The 23,008-nt window shown below is 43.3% G+C and overlaps 1 protein-coding gene across 5 annotated transcripts in view; it reads right to left on the bottom strand.

The window, feature by feature from the left end:
* Nucleotides 1–23,008, bottom strand: part of PDE4B (phosphodiesterase 4B) — a 678,720-nt gene that overhangs the window by 110,767 nt on the left and 544,945 nt on the right. For 4 of the 5 annotated variants that reach the window (XM_017346216.3, XM_051857656.2, XM_008265102.4 and 1 more), the window contains one exon: nucleotides 18,279–18,328. The exons of the other annotated variant lie outside the window; for it this stretch is intronic. In XM_017346216.3, coding sequence (XP_017201705.1) covers nucleotides 18,279–18,328 — 50 coding nt within the window. The remainder of the gene's footprint in view (nucleotides 1–18,278; nucleotides 18,329–23,008) is intronic. 5 annotated transcript variants of the gene reach the window in all.

Raw genomic sequence — 23,008 nt, forward strand, 5'->3', positions numbered from 1 at the left:
AACACGAACAGTGCATTCTGCTTAGTAATTTGTTGAGAACAATTTGCTATCAAAAGACAAATGAGAGTGAGGGGAGAAGTGCATTTTGACGGCAGGCTCCAAGATGTTCAGGCCTGGGAACTCTGTGTGCTCTCAGGTGAGTGACAGTGGTGCCCACCCCCACCCATCTCAGATGCACACAGCCTCATGACAATGTTGACATCTGCTCTTCCATTCACTCTCAGCTTTCTTTCCACAATGCTCACTTGTTCTTAAGCCACATTTAATCTGCTCATTTCTGAAGATTCTAGCCTAAGATAGTCAGGACCAGAGGCAGTTACAGGAGCCAAGTGCCTTTGGGTTAAAAAGGCCTTCCTGGAGATGGGAGGATAAAGAGGTGAGACCAGAAGCTTGTATCTCTGGTGAGCGGAAGGCTCTGAACTGGCTGGGCTGGGAGAGTTGCCTGGAGCCAAGGTGCTCTGGAGGCGGTCAGTGACAGGAATGCAAGGCAGAGGGCAAATGGAGACAAGGACAATTTCATATTCAGGTTTGAGGAGAAAGAAGTCTCAAGCATGACCTGGGGCGTGGGACTGACATTCAAATTTCCAAATTGAATAAGAGAGTGTGACTGCTTCCATCCCCACTCTGTGGAAGTAAGTCATACACACAGAGAGAATTCCACCTCATGCTATCTCCACTGAGATAGTTCTGATCCAAGTTAACTTTGAAGATGTTTATCTTAATTGGATTTGAGATCATGGGTCCAGGCAGTGGGCAGGCACTGGACAGGCGCTGAGCATACAATGACTGGCACGCTCAGATTTTCTCTGCTCCCATGAACGCTCAGCAGAGAGAGGTGGGAATGGTGACGCACTGGTGCTGCCCAGGATCTAGTAAGTTTGCTGCCACTGCTAGGGAAGGGCAAGGTGTTCAAAGAAGCAACACTCTGCACTTCCGGTCTTTGAAACCATCCTTCGGCTTTCAAAACATCTCTGTGATCTGGGATGAGCAGTTATTTCACTGTTTTAAAATAAACTCTCAGTTAGTCAGAAGGAAGATAGAGATTTATATTCTCCTGGATCATATGTATATGTAATTTATATATGACTATATATTTATTATATTTAATATAATATAATTTATAAATATAATATAATATATAATCTAATAAATATATTATATGTATTATATATGAGACTCTATCTATTTACTTAGATAGATAGATTGATAGATCTTGTAGCAACACTAGGCAAAATTCTAGCCTGAATGCTAAGACAGGTTTTTGTTGTTGTTAGTTGGTTGTTTGGTTGTGTGGTCCTGGTGATGCTCCATTTTTGTGTGTAACCTTGGCTAGACCATGGATCAGTCATGGAACCAACATTTACCTAGGTGTGGCTATGAAGGCAATGTGTAGATGTGGTTAACATCTGTAATCAGTGGCACTAACATCAATGAGATTTCCATGGATAATGCTGGTGGGCCTCCTCCAATCTGTTGAAGCGCTTAAGAGCAAAAACAAAGGTTCCCTAAAAGAGAACGGATTCTGCCTCAAGACTGCGGCATTAACTCCTACCTGAGTTTCCAGTCCGCCCTATGGATTTCTGGTAGCTTTGGGATCCGCAAGGAGGGAAGGCCTATACTTCCGGGAATGGAGAGTCCCTACCCGTACTTCCGGGGAAGAAAAGTCCTTGTCAAGGTCCCCGCAGGTGCCTAAAGGTCAACCAATGAGGATCAGACCTGCTCAACCTTTAAACATGCCCTGTATCTATAAAAGGAGCCTGCCCAAGCTCTGGCACTCGACTTCCCCGGCCCTCGCTTTGTTGGGACTGGGGAACCTCACCCAGGAGCAGAATCCCAAAAGCTCGTGAATTAATTGATTCATCTACCTGGGAAGATTTGTTATGCGCTGGACATCTCTTGTTGAGTGTATAATAAGTTTATAATTTTAAACGTGGCAACTTAAAGTCTTTTGTCATCCACAGTTTTATATATCAGATTTGCTGTTCATAAAACTAAAACATTGTTGGTTTGTGCTTAGCTGTCCTCCTATAGGTTCTGATGGACTTTTTCCAGCCACATCTAGTGTATTCAGTACTTTGGGATGGCGCTGTAAACAGATGGAGCCAATAATGTATTATAGGTACCAACTGAAAGCATTGTTAGCTGAGGTTACTAACAGCAGAAAGTAATTCGAATCAACTGGTAAATTAAAAAACAGTTAAACAGTTTAAAAAGCTAGTATTGAAACTGCTGTATTTGTTATCTAATGATTGAAACTGCTTCCTTTTTTTAATTTTAATTTTTTTAACTTTTATTTAATGAATATAAATTTCCAAAGTACAGAATATTGATTACAATGGCTTCCCCCCCCATAACGTCCCTCCAACCCACAACCCTCCCCTTATCCACTCCCTCTCCCCTTCCATTCACATCAAGATTCATTTTCGATTCTCTTTATATACAGAAGATCAGTTTAGCATACATTAAGTAAAGATTTCAACAGTTTGCTCCCACACAGAAACATAAAGTGAAAAATACTGTTTGAGTACTAGTTATAGCATTAAATCTCAATGTACAGCACATTAAGGACAAAGATCCTACATGAGGAGTAAGTACACAGTGACTCCTGTTGTTGACTTAACAAATTGACACTCTTGTTTATGAAACTGCTTTCTAAGTTTTCATTTGATATTGCTATTGTCAGTAAGTGATCTGGGACTGGCATCCCCATTTCTCTATTCTAAGTCTAACTCATTCTCTCATTTCTCTATTCTCTTCGAGGTAGGAAACTCATTCTACTCTGAAGGACTCTTCAAGATGCCCGATTTGATTTTTAGATCTTATAAAAGGGATGGCTAACATTTTTCTTTAATAGCATAGCCAAAATGAAAGCTTAAATTATAATTTCACGGCTAGATCTACTTCGCCATCAGCACAGTAAACAGGGAAGACCTCCCTTTCAGACCAAAGAGAAAGAAAGTTTTAAAGCGAGGACATAGCTTTCCTCATGGGCATTATCTACCTCAGAAAAACACTATCAGAACCTGCCTGTGATTATAGACTTCTAGTGTAGGCCACTAAAGATTAGAGATGGGACTTGAGCACCCCCTTGACTTGCATCCTCTGGTCTGCTTTCACAAAAATCAGGAGGAAAAGAAAGCTGGGCATCAGAAATGTAAAGATAGGTGGCAGCCTAGTAAAGGCTGCTCTGTACAGTGATCTGCCATCAGGGAGACCCAACAGGCCAGTCCACTGCAGCGGCTTTCAATGTGGTAAGCCTGGACTTCAGCAGAAATCAGCTTGTGAAGAGCCCTGGCAGCTCTGCCAAGAGTTAGATCTCTGGAAATGGACCTGCCCTGGAGTCGAAGGACTTCAGGTCAGAGCCACAGATCTTATTGGCTCTAAGCTGAAAAGCCCTTCACTCAGCCCAGCTTCCAAGGTGACCACCGCAGCTAAGGGGATGGCCAAGTAGGGTCAGCAACATTGCAGGCAGAGCTGTAAATTTCCTGTTAGAGATGCCACCTGCCTTTACTTGGCCAGCTCTTCTCCCAGGCCAGCTAGGTAATGGAAATTAACAGGGTGCCTTCCCCAAGGAGGTTCACTCCTCCCTTAGGATGTATCCTATGTGAAGAGATAGATAGGTCTGGGCCTCTTAACTTACAAGACCTAAAGCCCACCAGATTATTATCAAGCCCCTTCTGTCAGGTTCTATTTGCAGCTCAATCAGAAAATTTAGTTGTGGCTTAGACAGCACCTTTCTTGGGTCCTCTAATAATGACTCTGTTCTTTGTTCTAGACCCTGTCTAGCCCACTTTGGCCTCATTCCTTTGTAATAATAACCTCTACTCTAACATCAATGGCTCTGCTCCCAACCTATGTGTACTGATGGTCCTCTCCCGCACTTAATGTTGTATGATTATTCAGAATTTCTCCACAAACTCTACCTCCAAAAGTTAAGTGGCCTTTCTCCCATTCTTGGCTGGGATCAGATTTAAACCATGCCCATCAAACAATCCTCACAAGGGTCCAGAGATCCCCCCTCATTTCCTCTTCTCTATGAAATATTTTCATTACCTGGTTAATGCCACTCTTAGGATCATTGTTTGCTATTCTCACCCTGACTTGTATACTACAGTGTCTGCTTAAGTGTTTACAGCAGGTGATAATGGAACGAACCAAGGCCTTCAGCAACCAGGCAGTCAACCAGATGCTTCTCCATCCATACATGCCTGTCCCTGCAAAGCCCCAAGATAGCCTCAGCGGGCCCCTGTAGACGATGTCCCCAGTCAGCAGGAAGTAGCCAGAGAGATTCATCATCGCCCCCTTTCCTATCATCAAAAGGTCGGGATGGTAGCTTTGGGATCTGCAAGGAGGGAAGGCCTATACTTCCGGGAAAGAAAAGTCCTTGTCAAGGTCCCCATGGGTGCCTAAAGGTCAACCAATGAGGATCAGACCTGCTCAACCTTTAACCCACACGCCCTGTATCTATAAAAGGAGCCCTCCCAACCTCTGACACGCGACTTCCCTGGCCCCCGCTCTGTTGGGATCGGGGAACACCGCCCGGAGCGGAATCCCAATAAAAGCTTGTGGATTAATTGATTCATCTACCTTGAAGATTTGTTATGCACCGAACACCTTGCAATTCCAAACCTGCCAACCCCCATGATTGCATGTGCTAAAGCCTTAAAATAAATAGTATGTGCTTAGTTGTATTTCTCTGTAGGATCCTGATATAATCTTTATTTTCACATATCCATCTTCTCATTTGCAGATGGTGAAGAACTCAAGACCAGAGCTGGGTTTTATTCAGGTACCCACCCCCTCGTGCCTCCTGGCTCATTGACAGCCAAGATAAAAGTGTTATCTCCAAGAAAACACACATGTCTGAACAAAGGGGTGCATGGTAGAGGAAAATGAGTAGACCCAATAGAATGTAAATGGAGTGAGAAATTACTGATAATAAAGACTAGTGCACAGAGAGTTTGAAGAGGTAAGCCTTTAGATACAGAGGACTATCTAGAGCATTGCTTGGGAGAGCAAGGGGCACAGAGAGAGTAGCAAATGAGGGAGAAGGCTGAGAAGTGATCCGTGGGTGCAGAGAGGCAAACGGCTGAACTTGTGATGAGAAAGGGAAGGAACAGTGGAAAACCAGGTCAGAGAGAACAGAGACCCATTGTGTTGACAAAAAGCATGTGAAAAACCCTTAGTTTCTCCCGGGATAAAACAGTAACAAACCAGCACATAGACACACAGGCATCACATACACATACAGCAAAGAACTGGAATTTTCAGAGAGCTGTCTGTCAAGGTACGTACCCTGTGCAGATGCATGAAAAAAAAAAAAAAAAAAAAGAAAAGAACTGTGGTACCCCTGAATGTCTAAGACTTGTGAGGTCACAAATATTTAAGGTATGCATTTACTTTCCAGAACGGAACCCTTGTTCATCTGAAGTCCTATTAGCAACAGAGGGGAGAAAAGGAAGTGCCAATATTATGGCTCCATCGGCAGGACTGTCCTTCCAAGGGCAACAGGAGGGTTAGCCTTGTCTTTGCCTTTCAGAGAAATAGCCACCTAGCCTGAGACGATGACAAAGTTCTTTCATAAGCCTGGTTTGCGTTTTGTGCATGTGGCAGACCAGATTGGCATCACAGGTTTTGAAACAAGCTTTTGTCCCATGGACTTGTTTCGAGTTCCCCAAAGTTGTAGCAGTTGAATAGTTGCAAAGTCTCAGTTTCTATGTGCCAAAAGCAGACTCTTCCCTGTCAAGAATGCACTGCTGACTCCAGGAAGCCCCTTTCCCCAGGAATAGAACAGCAGCTCTCTCTCCTTTCACTTGCAGCTTATTCTACCACCTCTCTTTTCTTTCCATTCTTTTTAAAGGTTTATGTATTTATTTATTTATTTGAAAGACAGAGTTACAGAAAGAGCAGGATATGGGGGGAGAGAGAGAGAAAGAGAGAGAGAGAGAGAGACAGAGAGAGAGAGATCTCCCATCTGTGAATTAATTTCCCAAATGGGTGCAACTGTTGGGGCTGGAGGTGGGGCCAGGCTGAAGCCAGGAGCCAGGAGCTTCAGTAGGTTTTTTTTTTTGGTTTTTTTTTTTTTTTTTTTTTTTTTTTGACAGGCAGAGTTAGACAGTGAGAGAGAGAGACAGAGAGAAATGTCTTCCTTTGCCATTGGTTCACCCTCCAAGTGGCCGCTACGGCTGGCACGTTGCGGCCGGTGCGCTGCACTGATCCGAAGCCAGGAGCCAGGTGCATCTCCTGGTCTCCCATGGGGTGCAGGGCCCAAGCACTTGGATCATCCTCCACTGCACTCCCAGGCCACAGCAGAGAGCTGGCCTGGAAGAGGGGCAACCGGGACAGAATCTGGAGCCCCAACTGGGAATAGAACCCTGGGGTGTCGTTGCCACAGGCAGAGGATTAGCCTAGTGAGCAGTGGCGCCGGCCTCAGTAGGGTCTTCCGCTTGAGTGCAGGGATCCAAGCTCTTGGGCCATCTTCTGCTGCTTTCTCAGGCACATTAGCAGGGAGCTGGATTGGTAGCGATACAGCTGGGACTTGAACTAGTGCCCACATGGGATGCTGAAGGCATTGGCGTAACACAGTGCTAACCCCCCCTTTTTTTTCCAACAAATATTTTTTGAGCACGTACCCTACGCCAGCAGTGAGCATGCAGCCTAACAGTCTAAGCCATCAAGAATATAAGCAAATATAATACATTAGAAATAAAAAAATTATTTGGTGATATCTGTGTGCTAGACACTGTTTTAAATATTTTACACACGACTAAGTAATTTTGCTCTCATAACAATTCTATGCAAAAAGTTCTATTATTATCCCCATTGTAAGGATAAGGAAACCAAGGCCACAGATGGTGAAATACTTGTCTATAGACATACAGAAAGAAAGGAATAGAACAGAACGAAACTCAGGCAGTCTAGTTCCAGAGCCTGCCTTGAAAGCCCGAGGGGATGGAAGGGCAGGAACTGACAATTATGACAAAGAAAGTGCAGGGACTGGGAGCACATAGGAGGTGCCAGTAACTCAGACTTGAAACTCAGAGACAAGATCTGTGCTTCAAATTCACATCAGACCACGTCAATCTATTTCTCCATATCTTTCAATGGCTCCTAACTGTATTTACAATAAAATCTACAAGTCTACCATGCCCTATGGATGTTCTGCCAAACCTGGCCTCTTTCAGTCTCTGGCCTCTTCCCTCACTGCCCTTCAAGCACCCTGGGTCTCTGGTGGTGGCCTTTGAGATGTTGGCTACTCTCTCAGGAATCCTCCACCCTCCCTGGTTCCTTCTCAGTGTTCAGAGCTCAACGTCAAGGTCACTTACTAACAGAGGCCTTTCCTTTTCCACATCTATTTCTTCAAACTAACTAATGACAATAATAATTAGAGCTAACCTTAAATAATACTGGAGGGCAGGTAGTGTTCTAATATCTTTATGTATAACAACACTTTGGAATATTACAACACTAATGGTAAATACTAGTATTGTTCTCATTGTTGCAGGTAAAAAGGGAGGCAAAATCAGAATCATTCTGTACTTTCCTCCTTTACAATGATCAAAAGTCATGTATTTATTCACGTGCTATTTCTTGGTTTGTTCATTTCATGAGATCAAGGTCTCAACACATTCTCTTCAGCACTGCACCCTCAGCCTCTAACATGGTGCTTTGTATACAATGCTAATAAATGCTTGATGAACAACGGAATGAATAACGACAGACATGACACATATTTCTCTCAAGACTTACACATCTGCTTGCAACTTAGAATGAGATGGACAGGTGCCAAAGGAAAGTCTTGTATCATGTAGCAATTAATAAGGTTGTTGATAATCCAACAACTTTGCTCTCCTGTTGTGATATTCGCTACTCCATTGCCTTAGCCACTGGGCCACAACCACAGCTCCTGTGATATTCTCATCATTCCCCTTTTCATGCGCTTCACACCAAGGTTTCCAGTGGGGTGGAGGAAGGAAAAGCATGATTTAGACTTTAGAGGAAAGAGCGTGGGTTTCAAGAAATGCAGACCTTGGTTTCTGTTCTGACTTTATCTCTTACTAACTATGTGATCTTGAAAAAGTCCCACATACTCCTTAACCCTCCTTTTTTGTTTTTCAAATTTGTGAAATGGGGACAGTCTATCTCCAGGAAAATTTACTTGAGAGAATTGGGTGAAATAATGCATACAAAGGGCGAGCTCAGTGCCTGGCATAGAACTGTTTTGTCCCTGTCTTTCTTGAAATCAGAGGTAGGCATGTGAGGCTGGAGAGGCTGCACCAGCAAGACTAGACCCTAAACATTTGAAGCTCAAGGAGCACAGAGAAAGACCAAGTTGTTTGATTCAGCTGCTTCCACAGGTCAAGTGGGTTGAGTGATTGCCCTGGCCTCAGCTTACTCCATGGATACAACCCAAGATGGGATAGGGAAGTACACACAACACTTGAGGGGTCACTTTTGGTAACTGTCAACAGCTCTGGCGCAAAGGAAGTCAAGACAACAAACTAAGAGAAAGATCCAGTGAGTTCTGTTGCCCGTTCTGTTTCCAGGGGACAGTCTCTGCTTTGTTTCTCTTCTCTCGGGTGAAAGACTGTTCCCTAAAAGGCTCCTGGCTTCCGAGAACAGCTCTGGAGGCAACTCTGTAAGACGCTGGCCAGGGTTAATCAGAAGAAAGCAGGCAGAATTCACCCTGCCTCCAGGATTGTGCTGTCTTGGAGATGCAGGAGGTAGAAGAGGGAAGTGAGAGGTCCTCTTCTTCCTGCTTTCTCTCTTAGCCAACTTCCATGTTCATTCTTATCCAGGCCAACCCAGCCTCCTTTTTATTTCCTTCCTTTCCAACAAAGAGAGGAAAGGGGGTAAGGTGGATGGAGCGTGCTTTCCCCTTTCCAGCAGTCACTGAGGGGACAAGGTTTTTCCAAACGGAGTCAAAGCCCTTTTGACACTGGCCCTGCTGCCAGTAGCTTCTGTCTTCTCTGCAAAGGGAAGCTGCACCAGCGCTTGCTGCTCCTCCTTGCGGAGCTGCCTGCCCTGATACTGCTCTGCCTATCTGTAGAGGTGTGTGTGAATTTCGAGTGCTGGCCTTAAACACCGCTGGACTTGGCTGTGGAGCTGTGACCATGCTCTTTTATAAAGGACATCCTCTCAGTCTTAATGAAAAGAAAGCTCTCAGTTAACAAAGCCCAGGCTTACCAGAATCCTAAGTCATTTGGCACTTTTCTGTGTATTCTGCTTTGAAAGAAAGAGGCATCATTAGATAGTATCCTCTGATACACAATATCGGCTCCATTCACCTGCCTGTTCCTTCAGGTTTCCAGAGGCTGTCTTGGAGAATTCTACAATTAGTTTGCAATATATTCCTATGTAACCAGATTTTTGTGGTTGCAAGGGGGAAGAAAAACTTTAACAAAGGAATCCCCCTCCTGCGTTTAGATTGCATTACTATGGAAGGGAAGTATTTCCATATCTGTTGGAAAGCTCTCAACAGGGCTTTCTGTTTTGGTTCCTTACTGAAACTAAAAAGCCTGGGCTCCTAAGTACCATATACTGGCTATCTGCTTTGTGCTGGGTGGTAGAGGAGGTGCAGTATATAACTAATAATGCCAATACCAGTACTGGCCCTTTTAAATGCTCTGCATCTGTTAGCATACCTAATCCTTGCAACCAACTCTGAGATACGTACAATTTCCGTCCCAATTTTGGAGATGAGGCAACAGAGACAGAGAGAGATTAACTATATTGTCCTAAGGTCCATGGGTCACACTGGAATTTGAAAGAGGTAGAGTCTTCACTCTGAACTGCTATTCATATCTTTTCTCATTTAACCCTCATGGTAATCTCAGGAATTAGAATATTAAAATATCCACTAGCCAGACATATGAACTGGGTCTCATGGAAGTAACTTATGAGAGACCAACTTGGGTTCCTAACATTCAATATGCTCTTTGAGTACTCACTTTGTGTTTGCCACAGTGTTAGGCACTAAGAGAATAACATAGTGATCAGTGAGTTATATTTTGCCCTCCCTTCATTTGTTTTAACATTGCTACTTCTTCTTGAAGTGGTGGATCATTTCTAGTGCCTTGAAAGGCACATGTAGTCAAGATTAGCTAGGAACTGGAAACCATTATACTTAGGGAAATTAGCCAGTCCCCAAAAGACAAATACCATATGTTTTTCCTGACCTAGGGTAACTAATAGAGTACCTAAAATGTAATGTATAGGAGTGAAATTGACATTTGAGATTTGATAATCGTTAACAGCCCTTGTCTCTACTGTTGAGGAGCAGTGCTTTTTTTTTTTTTTTTTCTCATACTATTTGTTGAACTCTTTACTTAGTTTAGGATTAATCTTATGTGCATAAAGGAAATTGAAAATAGATTTTTTTTAAATTAAGGGTGGGAATAAGACAGAAAGGAGGTAGAAGGGTGGGAGTGCCGGCAGGAAGAGGGTGGATGGGAAGAATCACTATGTTCCTAAATTTGTACATATGAAATGCATGAAGTTTGTATATCTTAAATAAAATTTTTAAAAAAGGAAAAAAATTAGCTAGGGATGTCTGTGCTGTGCACATGCCCTAGAGTCTGCATGTAAACCATTAGTCAAAACTGAACAAAGCCTCAGTTCCTTTCCAGTCTTTTCTGATTCAGGCACAGGCATTCATTCACTTACTGTGTTTGTCCATTTCGTAAGCATTTACTGAGAATCTACTGTGTTCTAGGTTTTATGCTATAAATTGGAGATATTAAAAAACAGGATTAGTATTTGAACTTGTGATGTTCTATGCTTTGAGGAGCAGAAAATTAATTAAACAATTACAACACAATGTAACAAGAGGGATTTTGAAAACATTATTAAGAGTAACCATGAGTGTACTCTGGGGAAGGGGGAAGACATCAAGAAAACAGCATTTATACTGAGTCTGGAAGGAAGCAGATGGGAACAACTAAGGAAGTAGTGTTTCTTAAGCACATATTAGATCCTAGATCTTGGATTGAGACTATTTATTTATTTTATCCCTGACTCCAGAAGCCAAGAATCAGATACGATAAAGAATTTTTGCATAGTGACAATGTATGCAAATCTGCAAATCTCAGGGCTGCGTATGCGCACAATATCTTTGGGAAAGGGCATCCCAGATAGAGGGGGCAGTAGGTACACAAGAAGCACTGCAGAAGAGTCTGGAATCCTTCAGCAACAGCTCATTCAATGCACATCAGCCGCCAGCTGTGCATGGTGTAGGCGGACAGTGGGGGATGACAATGGATATGTTAGAGGCAAAATTCTGAGGGCCTTTATATATCTGGTAAAATCTCATCTTCAAGGTCAAGGAGAGCAAAGTAATAAGATAACAACCGTAAGTGAGTTTTAGAAGAATAATTCCACTAATAGGATGTAGGCTGGATTGGAGTGGGGGAAAATTAAGGACAATCAACCAGGGTAAAAAGCAGAAGAGGAAAGCAGGGGGGAGAATTAGAAAAAAGACTGAAGGAAGTGGCTATGGTAGGTGAGGAGAGAGGCAAAAGGGTGGATAGGAGTCTGCTGTTCAAAGCCAGGAAAGCAGGAAAAGGAACAGTGGGGGAAGCGGCGGGGGTAGTGGGGAGAGGTGGACTGGGTCCCTGGAGAAACCATAAGGGGTAACCCAAGGCAGTCAGACATCCGACACTCACTCTGCACACTTGCTGATGAGTGAGGGTAGGAATGCCGTGGCCGCAAAGAGCCAGGGATCCAGGAGGGAGATGGGGTCCTAAGACAGATCTGACAACTAGACCTGAAGCAATCTAAAAATCTGCTGAGGATGCCTCCCTAGCTTTGAGCCTGGGAGGAGGAGGGGTCCACGTGGCGGGTGGAGCTATGGCTTTGACCTCCTGGGGCTGTTCAGGTGAACAGAGCTGTCAAGAAAACCCAGAAAAAGAGGCAGATGTTGCCTGAAGGGCCCTCTCCGTCTCGCCTGGGCGCCTGGGCGCGGCAGGACTAGACTTGATGCAGGCAGCAGCTGGGGTTTGGGAGGCCACTGGCACGTGGACAGCCTCCTGCCTCCTGCGGGAGCACTGCAGAGGAGGCCGCCCGGAGACGCCAAGCTTTCTCCCAGCCTCCCCCTCCACCCTGCGCTAGAGAGCCCCAGTGCAGCAGGCAGCACGGTGCCAGTGGCATAAAAACCAATTCATAGCTGAGGGGCTGCAGCCACAAGCCACGCAGCAGTGGCAGAGAGGACAAAATCGTGTGTGTTTGGAGGAAACTTTATTCAGGGGGCTATATATCAAACCCAACCTTGCTGGCAGACAATAGTGAATGCCTAGATAACGAACTGAACGCAGCCGAATAAACATCAAGCCAGGCTGTGCAGACGAGAAGGTGAGACGCAGTCTGGAAAGTGGGGTCCCTCCCTTCACGCTCAATTACAGGAGATGCTTTTGCACACAAAACATTCAGGCAACAATATCTGCTATCTTCCTGAACCTACTGTAACCAAAGAGAAAGAAAGGCCGGAACTAAAATGCAAAAGAAAGAAAGAAACTGTGTTTGGAGATTGGTCTGCTACAGTATAAACTTTTCCCTTTTTCTGGCTTACTGCTCTAGCAAAACCCGATGGTTGTCTTTGTAAGAAACGTGTCTGTATCTAGGTCCCTGGCAGTGATTTGCCTCTGGGAGGGCCAGCAATCTATTTAATGACTCCATTGACGTCAATAGCATAACTGAAATACTTACTAACATGCATGATTCCAACTTTCAGGGGGGGCTGGGTGGATGGTGTTTCTCGGCAGTACGAAAACACGAAGTGGAGTCAACGCGGACTGAACTCCACTCCTGAAGTAGCTAGTGGGAGATGAGATCAATGCTGCAGGTCTCCCTGGGGTCCATTTAATAGGAACAAAGATTCATGCTAAATTGAGGACTTAATTTGGAATTACTGAAATAGCCATTAATGAGCAGGGTGATATTTTTGGCAATGTTTGCTCTAGGGTGATATATTAACACTTCTCACTTTGCTGACTTGTGAGTGTTTGTAGGGGGGGATACCCGAATTTAATGTTAGACACATCTGGAATAATTGCAAATCCATACGAACAGCTCAGCATTGACACTATGGGGTAAACTTTCACAAGAGAACTATTTGAGACAAAAGCAACACTTACATAGCAACCACTTGGGGAATTATTCTCAGAATTACTGAGGCTTTGCCCTGTCATTTTGTATGTACACTGTCTACACATTCAAGGTAAGTAATTAAGCTGATTATCCAAGAATTTGGGCTGCACAGCATTCAGAACACTGAAGAAAACCGAATCTGATAAAATGCCATACTTCTATTTTTTCCTTTCCTTTCTTTCTTTCTTCTTTGCTTTTTCCTTTTCCTACGTTTATTTGACTTTTTTTTTGTAATTTTCTCCAATTCCTCTTTTATCCTGAACGGTCACAGGCTTTGGTAACCGGATTGATTTTATTCCTATTTGCTCATATGTGTTGTAATCCTGCCCGACAGTTCTTGCTTAATGTAGAAACCAAGCAGAGGTTCTGCTTAGGCCGGGCTTCATTTCCAGTCATCTGACACAGCTCAGCTCTCAGCCCCGCTGCGGTGCTCACAGAGCCCTCTACCTGCGGCCACACCATCCCGCGCTCATTCCAGGCCCTGGAAGGCCTGCCAAGGAATGAGACCTGCAGTGAGGTGGCCTGCCTTCTTTCCAAACTCCTTGGAATGGAAGATAACTCACTGAGGCCCTGTCCTTCCTCCCTCAGACCCTACACCCAGTGCCCACCCAGGAACATAGAGCGGGATTGTCCCAATCCAGAAATGGGAGGTACCCAGACGGGGAGACCACCTTCCTAGGAGAGAGCCACTTCTTCAGCTGGTGGAGAGCCATCTCCTCCCCAGAATGGCCTGCACACGAATTAGAAGAATCGAATTGCCATTATACTGGAAAACTTTAAGAGGTTGCTGCTCAGGACAACTGAGCAGAGTTTTCTCCCTTAAAACACACTCGAACCGACTGGTGTTGAAAACCACCATCAACCAAGGCAATGGATATGACAGACTTCATGTCTGCAGCAATCTGGCCTGAGATCTTCCAGGCAAGTGTGTAGACATCTTGGTTATGTGGTTTGCAGATCATTTCGAATGACCTATAGACTCAGAGACTATTCCCCAGGAGAGCTGATCTGTTACAGGTGGTGATGGTTCTGCTGGATACATTGACTGGTAAATTTCAAAACAAGAAAATTAGTACAGGGGACCCATCTTACACATTGGTTTGGCTGCTAAAATATTGTAGGTATGATATATATTGCTGCAAATTGTGGCCATCACAAGGAATACTTCTCTAAATCTTTTGTAAAGCAAATGCAGTGAACATTTGATCACCTATCTCTTCAGTCAATCCTTACTTTAACCACATACTTGTCATCACTATTGCAATGCATACAAAAGCAAGGATGAGGTGGGAAAAGTGAAACAAGTATGCGTATCAATTTTTATCAATTATCTTATTTTGTTGTTGAAAGTAGTTTTGGGGCTGGAAATCCTGAGAATTACTTCAGTGTGCCATTTTGAAAATGCATGAGTGACATATTTCAAGCCCTTGTTTCAGAGTTTCCTTTCTTCTATTTTTTTTTTCTTTCCCCTTTTAGCACTACATACCAGATCAAGAAATCCTGGGATTCCTGCTTGTGAAAGGCAAAACGTGATATAAATTGAGATGCCCCTTAAACTACATAGCATCAACACATCCAGCACCACAGGGAGGATCTGCTCTATCTTTGTCCTCAACCTGAGAACAGATGGTTTCCATTCTGTCCCTATTCCTGGGCTTAAAATTCACCATTATTGGGGTTGGCATGTGGCCTAGTGGTTAAGTGGTTGTTTGGGATGCCTGAGTCCCATATCAGAGAGCGTGGGTTCCAGTCTCAGCTCCCCTCCCTGTTCTGGTTTTCTGTTAATGCAGCTCTTAGGAGACAGCAGATGGTAAGTCAAGTAGTTGGGTCCCTGCCACCTGGGGTGGGAGACCTGGATTGAATTCCTGGCCATTGTGGGTATTTGGTAAATGAATCATTGGCTGGGAGCTATCTGTCCATCTCTGTTTCTCTCTGTCTTTCAATAAACAAAATAAATAATTTTCTAAAAATTGAAAACAAATTTTCCATTAGCTTACTCTGACTTTCCTTTCCGAAGGGCAAAAATGACAAGTTCTTTGATTTAACTCTTTGTATTCAAAACTATATGAACATACTAACATAGATAAGCAACTACAGCAAGCATTTCAAACCTCTTTGAATTTCAATGCAGTAACTAATTTTAATAGTAAAAAACCCAAACAAGTGAGCATTTCACATATTCATAGAAAAAGAAAAATATTGGTTCATTATTATAACTTTATTTTTTTTGTATTTGACAGAGTTAGACACTGAGAGAGGGAGACAGAGAGAAAGGTCTTCCTTCCGTTGGTTCACTCCCCAAATGGCCGCTACAGTTGGCGCTGCGCCGATCAGAAGCCAGGAGCTAGGTGCTTCTTCCTGGTCTCCCATGCGGGTGCAGGGCCCAAGCACTTGGGCCATCCTCCACTGCCTTCCCGGGTCACAGCAGAGAGCTGAACTGGAAGAGGAGCAACCGAGACTAGAACCCAGTGGCCATATGGGATGCCGGCGCCACAGGCGGAGGATTAACCAAGTGAGCCACGGCGCCCGCCCCATTTATAACTTTATTTTATGAGCATTTTCCTTCAAAGTCCTCAGATTTTATGTAGTTCTCCTGGCCAATTCAACATAAACCATCTTCTTGCTAGATGAAAATAATTATGCTAATGCACCACAAATGATAAGAAGATGAATAAGCTACAATGACTGACTTGAGGAGCCCAGGCTCCAATGGAGGAGACATGCAAGCTACAGATGATCATACATCTTAGAATTAAATTGTTGCCACAGCAGAGAAAATGAGCAATGACTCCAACTTAGAAAATTAAGATGTCTTTGCAGTGGAGGAAAATTTGTATTGCTCTATAAGAACTGAGAATAACCTTGGCTCAACAGTGAGAAGAAAGGCTTTCAGACTGGGAGGTTTCATCGAATACTTCAGTTAATGATCGATTTGTAAGCATACCATTTTAACCATAGCTTCTGACAATTAGCTGTTAAAGGCAACTACATTTTCTTCACTTAGATATTTCAAAACAAAGAAGCCTTTTAAAGAGATTTAGATTTTTCTTTCTTTTTCTAACTTCTAAGTGAGAATACAATTATCTAAGTCAGTTAGTCTTTCTTAACAAACTAGGTTGCCAAATCTGTTTAAATTATGTGGTTTTTTGTGCCTTTTTATCTTAGATTTCAACTGAAAAATGTGAGTTCAGCTTCAGTACTGATAAATGAAAACCTGATCTTATTATCATGAAACATATTTTAATGTTGCCCTCTGGTTCTCATTTCCGTTTGCTCACAGCCATTTATTTTTCATTCCCCTTTAAAGTTTCTATTTAAGCACACCTCTTTGTCATATGCTGATAAATATTAAAATAACAGGAAAAATCTGCCTGGCTTATTTAAGCTGATAATAAGAACAAAACACGGGATGTGTGTCTCCTCCTTCCTTTTCTGACTGTGGTTAAACGTTAAAAAGATTTTGAAACCTGTAATTACGTAATAGTTGGTATCACTGCATTCTCTTTCCAATCAAAAGTCAGAATTTTTGTTGTTTTCTGCAAAGACGGATGAAAACAAATTGCCTAGATGGTATTGTCATTTCTTACTCCATTGTTTTAAAAGAATTTAGCAAAAGAGCCTTGAGTTGCCAAGCTGTAGTTACTTTGCCAATAATCACAAAACAATCTTCCCAACAGCATCTTTGGCTAATGAGCTAATTTATAGAACCATAAATATCACATCTTCTAACGTTTGTCAGTGTTTATTACAAGAAAAAGAAAACATCATCTTTATATTCAAATTGAAGTCGCAAGCATCTTAGCAAATTTGGCTAGTGGGACTGTCAGCATCAGTGCCTCACTGGCAGGCCAATTTTATGAAATGATAGGAGTTTCAAAACCAGCTCCTTTGATCTCCAAGTATATAACACCAGTTATCCCTTAAAGCACTCTATTTTGTTTCCTTTTAGAAAACTTCAAAAGGAAATAGCGCATCCAGCACAGCAGGTTTCTGAGGTCCATGGAGAGAGTACTACTTCTTTCTACTTTGTATGATAGGGCTCTCGAGTAAACTCGCCTTTACTTAATGGGTTTCTTTCACTTTTATTCTTGTCCTCAATCTTTGCCATATAAAAATATTCTAAAAAGTGTATACCATAAATACTTCAGAAGCCAAGAGGCAATGGAATCCACTGTCTTTGTTCTCTTGTTTTAGAAGTGGGGTTTCTCTCATTTTTTTCCCGGTAGTATGTATGGCCACGATTCTGGCAGAAGAATTCAACAGCCCAGTGAGGCAGATCACAAGTCTAAAGTGAAGGGAACAGCACTGCTGGACACAGAGAAGTGTACCAGGCAACACTAGACGTTAGGTGATTTTGGTACACGTTTGTGTTAATTGCTTCTTCTGTCAATTTGCTTCTGAAATCTACTGCTGCAACAGGGGGACAGGTTCAAGGGAGAGAACTCCATTTGGACTTTAAAATGTCATGTGCATTCTATATCAAGAAGAATTTGTGTTCAACACTTCTCCATGGCATTCTTCAGGGTGGCCTTTCCTGTCCTCAGCTCTCAACGTTTCATGGCAAGTGGATGCATGGTCCTGAAAGATGGGAGGTTAGGGTCTTTTTAAAAAAACACCTCTGAGAAACAGAGTTGGATGACCTCCAAGAGAAATGATTGGAAACCTGGAAAGAATCTTGGGTTTCACACCTGGAAAGGATGTAGATTCAAGTGGGATCTTTGGTTGACGGTAAAAGGAAAACCGCTAACAAACCCTTGGGGGCCATCAGGCCAATGTGGGCCACCTCGGGGTCTTTGAGGTTAGCGCTCCTGGAGTTCACTGGGGCCAGCAAGCTGAGGTCAAGTTGCACTATCAACACAGCTCCCTTCTGCTCCTCTTCTGGGAAGCAGCCTTACCACACATTTGTTACGTTCTGAAAGCCTGGGCAAGCCACAGGCAAATTAATCTAACTCTGCTTTCACTTGGTTTCACATGGAATGAAGCAAAGCTCCAGTATGCCTTTGACAAAAGTCACCAAGAGACATACTTTCAAGGGCCATCGTCTGCAAACATAGGTTATTATTCCGAAAGAGTTTACAACAAGAGGCATATTTGTGATTCTGAAACATCGAGATGGACCTCGTGGCAAGGCCTACCTTGCAGGCTGGCTCTGGAGACAGGAGTCTGACTAGCCGCTGGGGACCTCCTGTGGAGACAGACAAGAGAAGGACTGAGTCTGTGTGTCCCAACCCCAGCCCCCCGAGATCACTGAGGAGTTTTCCAGGCCACAGTGAGCTACCAGGTGACATCACGCTATGTCCGGAAGGCAGGCTGCTGTAACACGGGCAGATGACTGCAATTCTCTCACATCCAGATGGCCTGGAATCTCCCTCACAGACTCAGGATGTGCCAACTCTCCAGGAAGGAAATTGTTTACTCCAGGTCCCTAGCCAGCCCCTCTGTTTCAGGTTTTGCTGTTCCAGGCGACCCTTGGAAGAAGAGACCCTGATTCAGGCACCCTCTCCGCAAGTCAGGGTGAGTCCTATTCTCTCTGGGCACTGCCATAGAAAAGATAAAGCCAGAGGGACCCAGGGTTCAGGATTTGCTTTTTTTTTTACACCTCAAGAAATTGAGAACCAGAGATGTGTAGTCACTTGCCAGAGGTCACACAGCCACAGGGAAGAGTGATTCATCTTGCTTAACTTAGGAAACAGTCTTTTCCTAGAGGAACCGGGTTTTATATGCATCATAACAAGCCTGTGGATGTGAAGAATCAAGTGCATCAAGTAAACAAGCCCACACTCTACTAATACGGGGGCTCCTCCTCCTTGCCTTATTTCTCTTTCTTCACACCTCCCCGCACCCTCAGTTTTGCTGCTCTCACCATCCTTCCCATGCTTTGCAGGACCTTGTGCGCTACATTCTCTCAGACTCCCAGTGCATGGCGGGAGAATCCCCCAGTGAGCATTCTAGAGCACCTCAAATTGCATCAGAATCACCGGAAAGACTAAATGGCAATGGATTGCTAGGCCTTAATGCCATCCCCCCAGTGTCTGATTCAGTTGACCTGGAGTAAGCTTGAGCATCTGTGTTTATAGTAAGTTCTCAGGTGGTGCTGATGCTGCAGGACTGGGGTCTGCATCCTCAGAACCACTGGTATGAAGGATGCTCTGCCCCACAAGGAGCCACAGGATATTAGAAATGAGCAGGAGAGTGAGACCTTGGGCCAGTGGTTCTCAAACACAAGCAAGCATCAGGTTCACTTGGGGAGCTATTTACTTTCAGTGTTTGGAAAGAAACTTGGGGATCTATGCTTTTTTTACTCCTCTGTGAATTCCCATGCACAGGCAAGTTTGAGAAATAAATCACATTTTAAGTGACAGAGAAAGGCCTGAAATGATGTTGCTAAGAAATCTTCATATGGTTTGGCCACATAATTATGTTCCAAGGTTTCAAGTACTCCAGATCAATACCTGATCTCTTCATATTAGTCTAGCTTCCAGGTAACAAGAACATCCAGGTAACAAGAACTTATGGCTGTAGACTCAAAGGACAGATTTCATATCCATCATTAATTTACTAACAGGTTGATCCTAGGCAGGGTTCTTTTAAGCTCTTTGTGGCATGAACTTTTTATGTGTGACAAGGGAAAGGAAATGATAATCTAGTGATTGCTGTCCTGTGCTAGTCATTGTGCCGAGCACTCCTGACTTTCCCTGGGAGTAGCAGCATCTTATTTTCAGGAAAAGGAAAGTGCAGCTCAGAGTTTAGAGAGATACTGAAGCAAACATGGTTTATAACCAGCATGGCCAAGATTCGCAGGTAAGTCTGTCTGAATCTTAAATGAATGATTTTCCCCATTATACCATAGATTGATAACCTCTGCACTAATACCAAGGGTTGTTTTTCAGGAAATCTAAGAGATTAAATTTGAAACTCCTTAGCCTGGCATTCAAAGTCCTTTACTCTCTGGCCTCCAGGCACTTACTCCCTTTTCTCTGTCAGAATTCTTCCTGACATTTCTTTTCAAACCACTGATTGATTGTGTGTTCTCATGAATCTTGCTCTTCTCCTGTAGGCACTTTACAATTGCAATTAAAATAAGTCTAACTAGTGTTCAATATATTACTCCTTCGATTGAATGTAAGTTTTATGTGGGCAGGAAGCAATTTGGTCACTACTGCGTCTCCGGCACCCAAGATAGGTTCTCATAAGCCAAGCACTTTTAAGTATTTATTGAATGGGATTATAAACAAATGAATAAATGTGTGCATGAGGGCAAGAACTGACTCACTCTGCCAAGGCCCAACTTGATCACTTCTTGTTTCCTTGGACACATGCTGCCCTTTTCCTGCCATTACTCAGTAATATCACCTACCCTTCCATGGTGCATTGCTAGTTTGTCCAAAGGATGCCATACGTTTAGCTTAAAAGTACCCCTCCTCAAATCTCTCATGGTATTTTATTTGTACCCTCTGGACATTTTTCCATGTTACAAAGCTTATGGGCACATGTTTTGCCATCACTACTCTGACTCTTTCATAGCAGGATCCAGTTCTGATCCCCCACTCAACTTGCCTGGTAAACAGGAGGAACTCCAAATATGTGCATGAGGTTAAGGGATGGGAGGAACCAAATGCTTGACATGATGGTTTTTTTGTTAAGATTTATTTTATTATTTGAAATAGTTAGAGGGAGAGAAAAATCTTCCAACTGCTGGTTCACTCCCCAAATGGCAGCAACAGCTGGAGCTGGGGCTGGGGCTGGCTGTGCCAAACCTAAGGCAGGAGCCAGGAGTTTCTTCAGTGTCTCCCACATGGGAACAGGGGCCCAAACACCTGGGCCATCTTCTGCAGCTTTCCCATTATTCAGATAAATAAACTAAATCTTATAGAAGTAACTTATGAGAGACTGACGTGGGTTCCCAACTCAATTCCATTCAACAGTGCTAGCTGGGAGCTAGATCAGAAGTGGAGCAGCTAAGACTTGAACCAGCGCCCATAGGGGATACTAGCATCTCAGGAGTTGGCTTTATCTGTTATGCTACAACACTGGCCCTGATATGAATGTTTGATTTGATTCCCTTTCCACATACAGTCTTGGTTCTACACACTGCTCACTGTTCCCTGAACACAGGATGCTCTCTTGTTGCTGTGCCTTTGCATACATTTTGCTCAGTTGAAAACTTTTCTCCTTCTTTTAAAGTGACTGATGCTTTCACATGTCCCAGGACTGCACATAGTCATCACCTCCTCAGCGGAGCCTTCTGCCCTGTTTGTGGCCTGCACCTGTGCTATGCAATTTCCTATGCTTCTCCCATCATGCACTCCTCACACCATATTACAATTCCCATTTTCCTGTCTCCTCAACTCACCTGTGGAAATGTAACCTAAAACTGAGTCATGCTGGTAGCCTTGGAACTAGCATAATATTTGGTTTGATGTAGGTATTGAATATATATATGCAATGGTTTAACCACATATTTTCAATAATTTTATTTTGTAGCTTTTCCCAAAGCAAGTTTTGTATGAAAGGAGATACTGAATTCAGAGACCACAAATATTGAAAGTTTCCACTTTCTTTGTACCATGGCTATTCACATCATTCAATTATCTCAATTACTTCTTGGAAATGACATGTATTAGAAAAACTCTGTAGTCCAGATGTTAATTTTCAAAATATGACTTTGTTTAGAGTTGCTAATTGAGAAAAGTACCTCTGTATGTGAGCTCTGGAAAGGCAGGACCATGAGTATTAGGTTTATCACTTATTACGGATGCCTGCTGCAAAAAAGAGACTCAACACATTTCAAATGCATGAGTGGCCTTTGGAAACCACATTGTTTTTAGGGCATGAGGGTGTCAAATATAAAATTGTAAAGAGTGTCAAAGGAAAGCAGTATTGGTTGCCCCCTTTCCTATAGTCCCTAACTTATAGAAAAGGAATAAGGAGTGATCTGCCTGCGTGCTGCAGATAGCGACAGGAATTGTGAGGATGATGTGGCCATAGAAGTTGCTACTTTCCATCTTTGATTAGCACAGTGGAGAAAGAACTGGACTATGAGTAAGAAGACAGGAATCTTACTCCTTGGCTCTGACACCTCCCAACTGTTCAGCCTTAGGCAGCTCATTGAACTTCTTAGTTTCTTCCTCTCTTGGGGAGAGAAGGCAGCAACTACGATTTACTGCTGATTTACAATGTGCCAGGTCCTGTGTGGGGGGTTTGACTTATATTTCCCTACTTACTTTGAGGAAATTTGGCCAGGCTCTTTCCAGCTCTGAATGCTCAAGATTTTACGATTCTCAGCTAATTTAAATCCCATGCCAAAGTACATAAAGCAATGAAAGACACTTCAGATATATACTGAAAGAAAATTAAGTGGTTATTAATTCTTTCCCAAAGAGTACATGCACGTTGACTAAATTATGCTCGGGCAGAATGTTAAAACAAAGATGTTACATGATTTCCTCATAGCCACAGGTGCTGTTCCTGATGTTGGTGAGAGCAGGTCGAATGATAAAGGAGGCTGTGCCTTTGCTCCCAGCCCATTCTCTGGTTACAGACTGCTGCGTGGTGAGCATTCCCACTCACACAACCTGACTTACTCCACCAGTCGGTTGGAGGCCAGTGAATGCTTAAGGAATGCTTATATGAATTAACAATTCTAAACGAAAGCCATATTTTCAAATTCACTTCTGTGACAAAGGAAATGGGGGTTTTCATTTGCAGCCAAAAAGCACAGGCCCAATCAAGCTTCCCTCAGTGGGACACTTCATGGAGGTGCAAGGAAACCACCTCAACAGGAATTTTGAGATTTTCACCCTTTGTGTGGTAAAGCTCAGGCAGACAATGGACTGCTTGCATGCCAAGTAAAGAGCCAAAGATA

This window comes from Oryctolagus cuniculus, chromosome 7 (genome assembly GCF_964237555.1).
Source record: "Oryctolagus cuniculus chromosome 7, mOryCun1.1, whole genome shotgun sequence".
Taxonomy (NCBI): Eukaryota; Metazoa; Chordata; class Mammalia; order Lagomorpha; family Leporidae; genus Oryctolagus; species Oryctolagus cuniculus.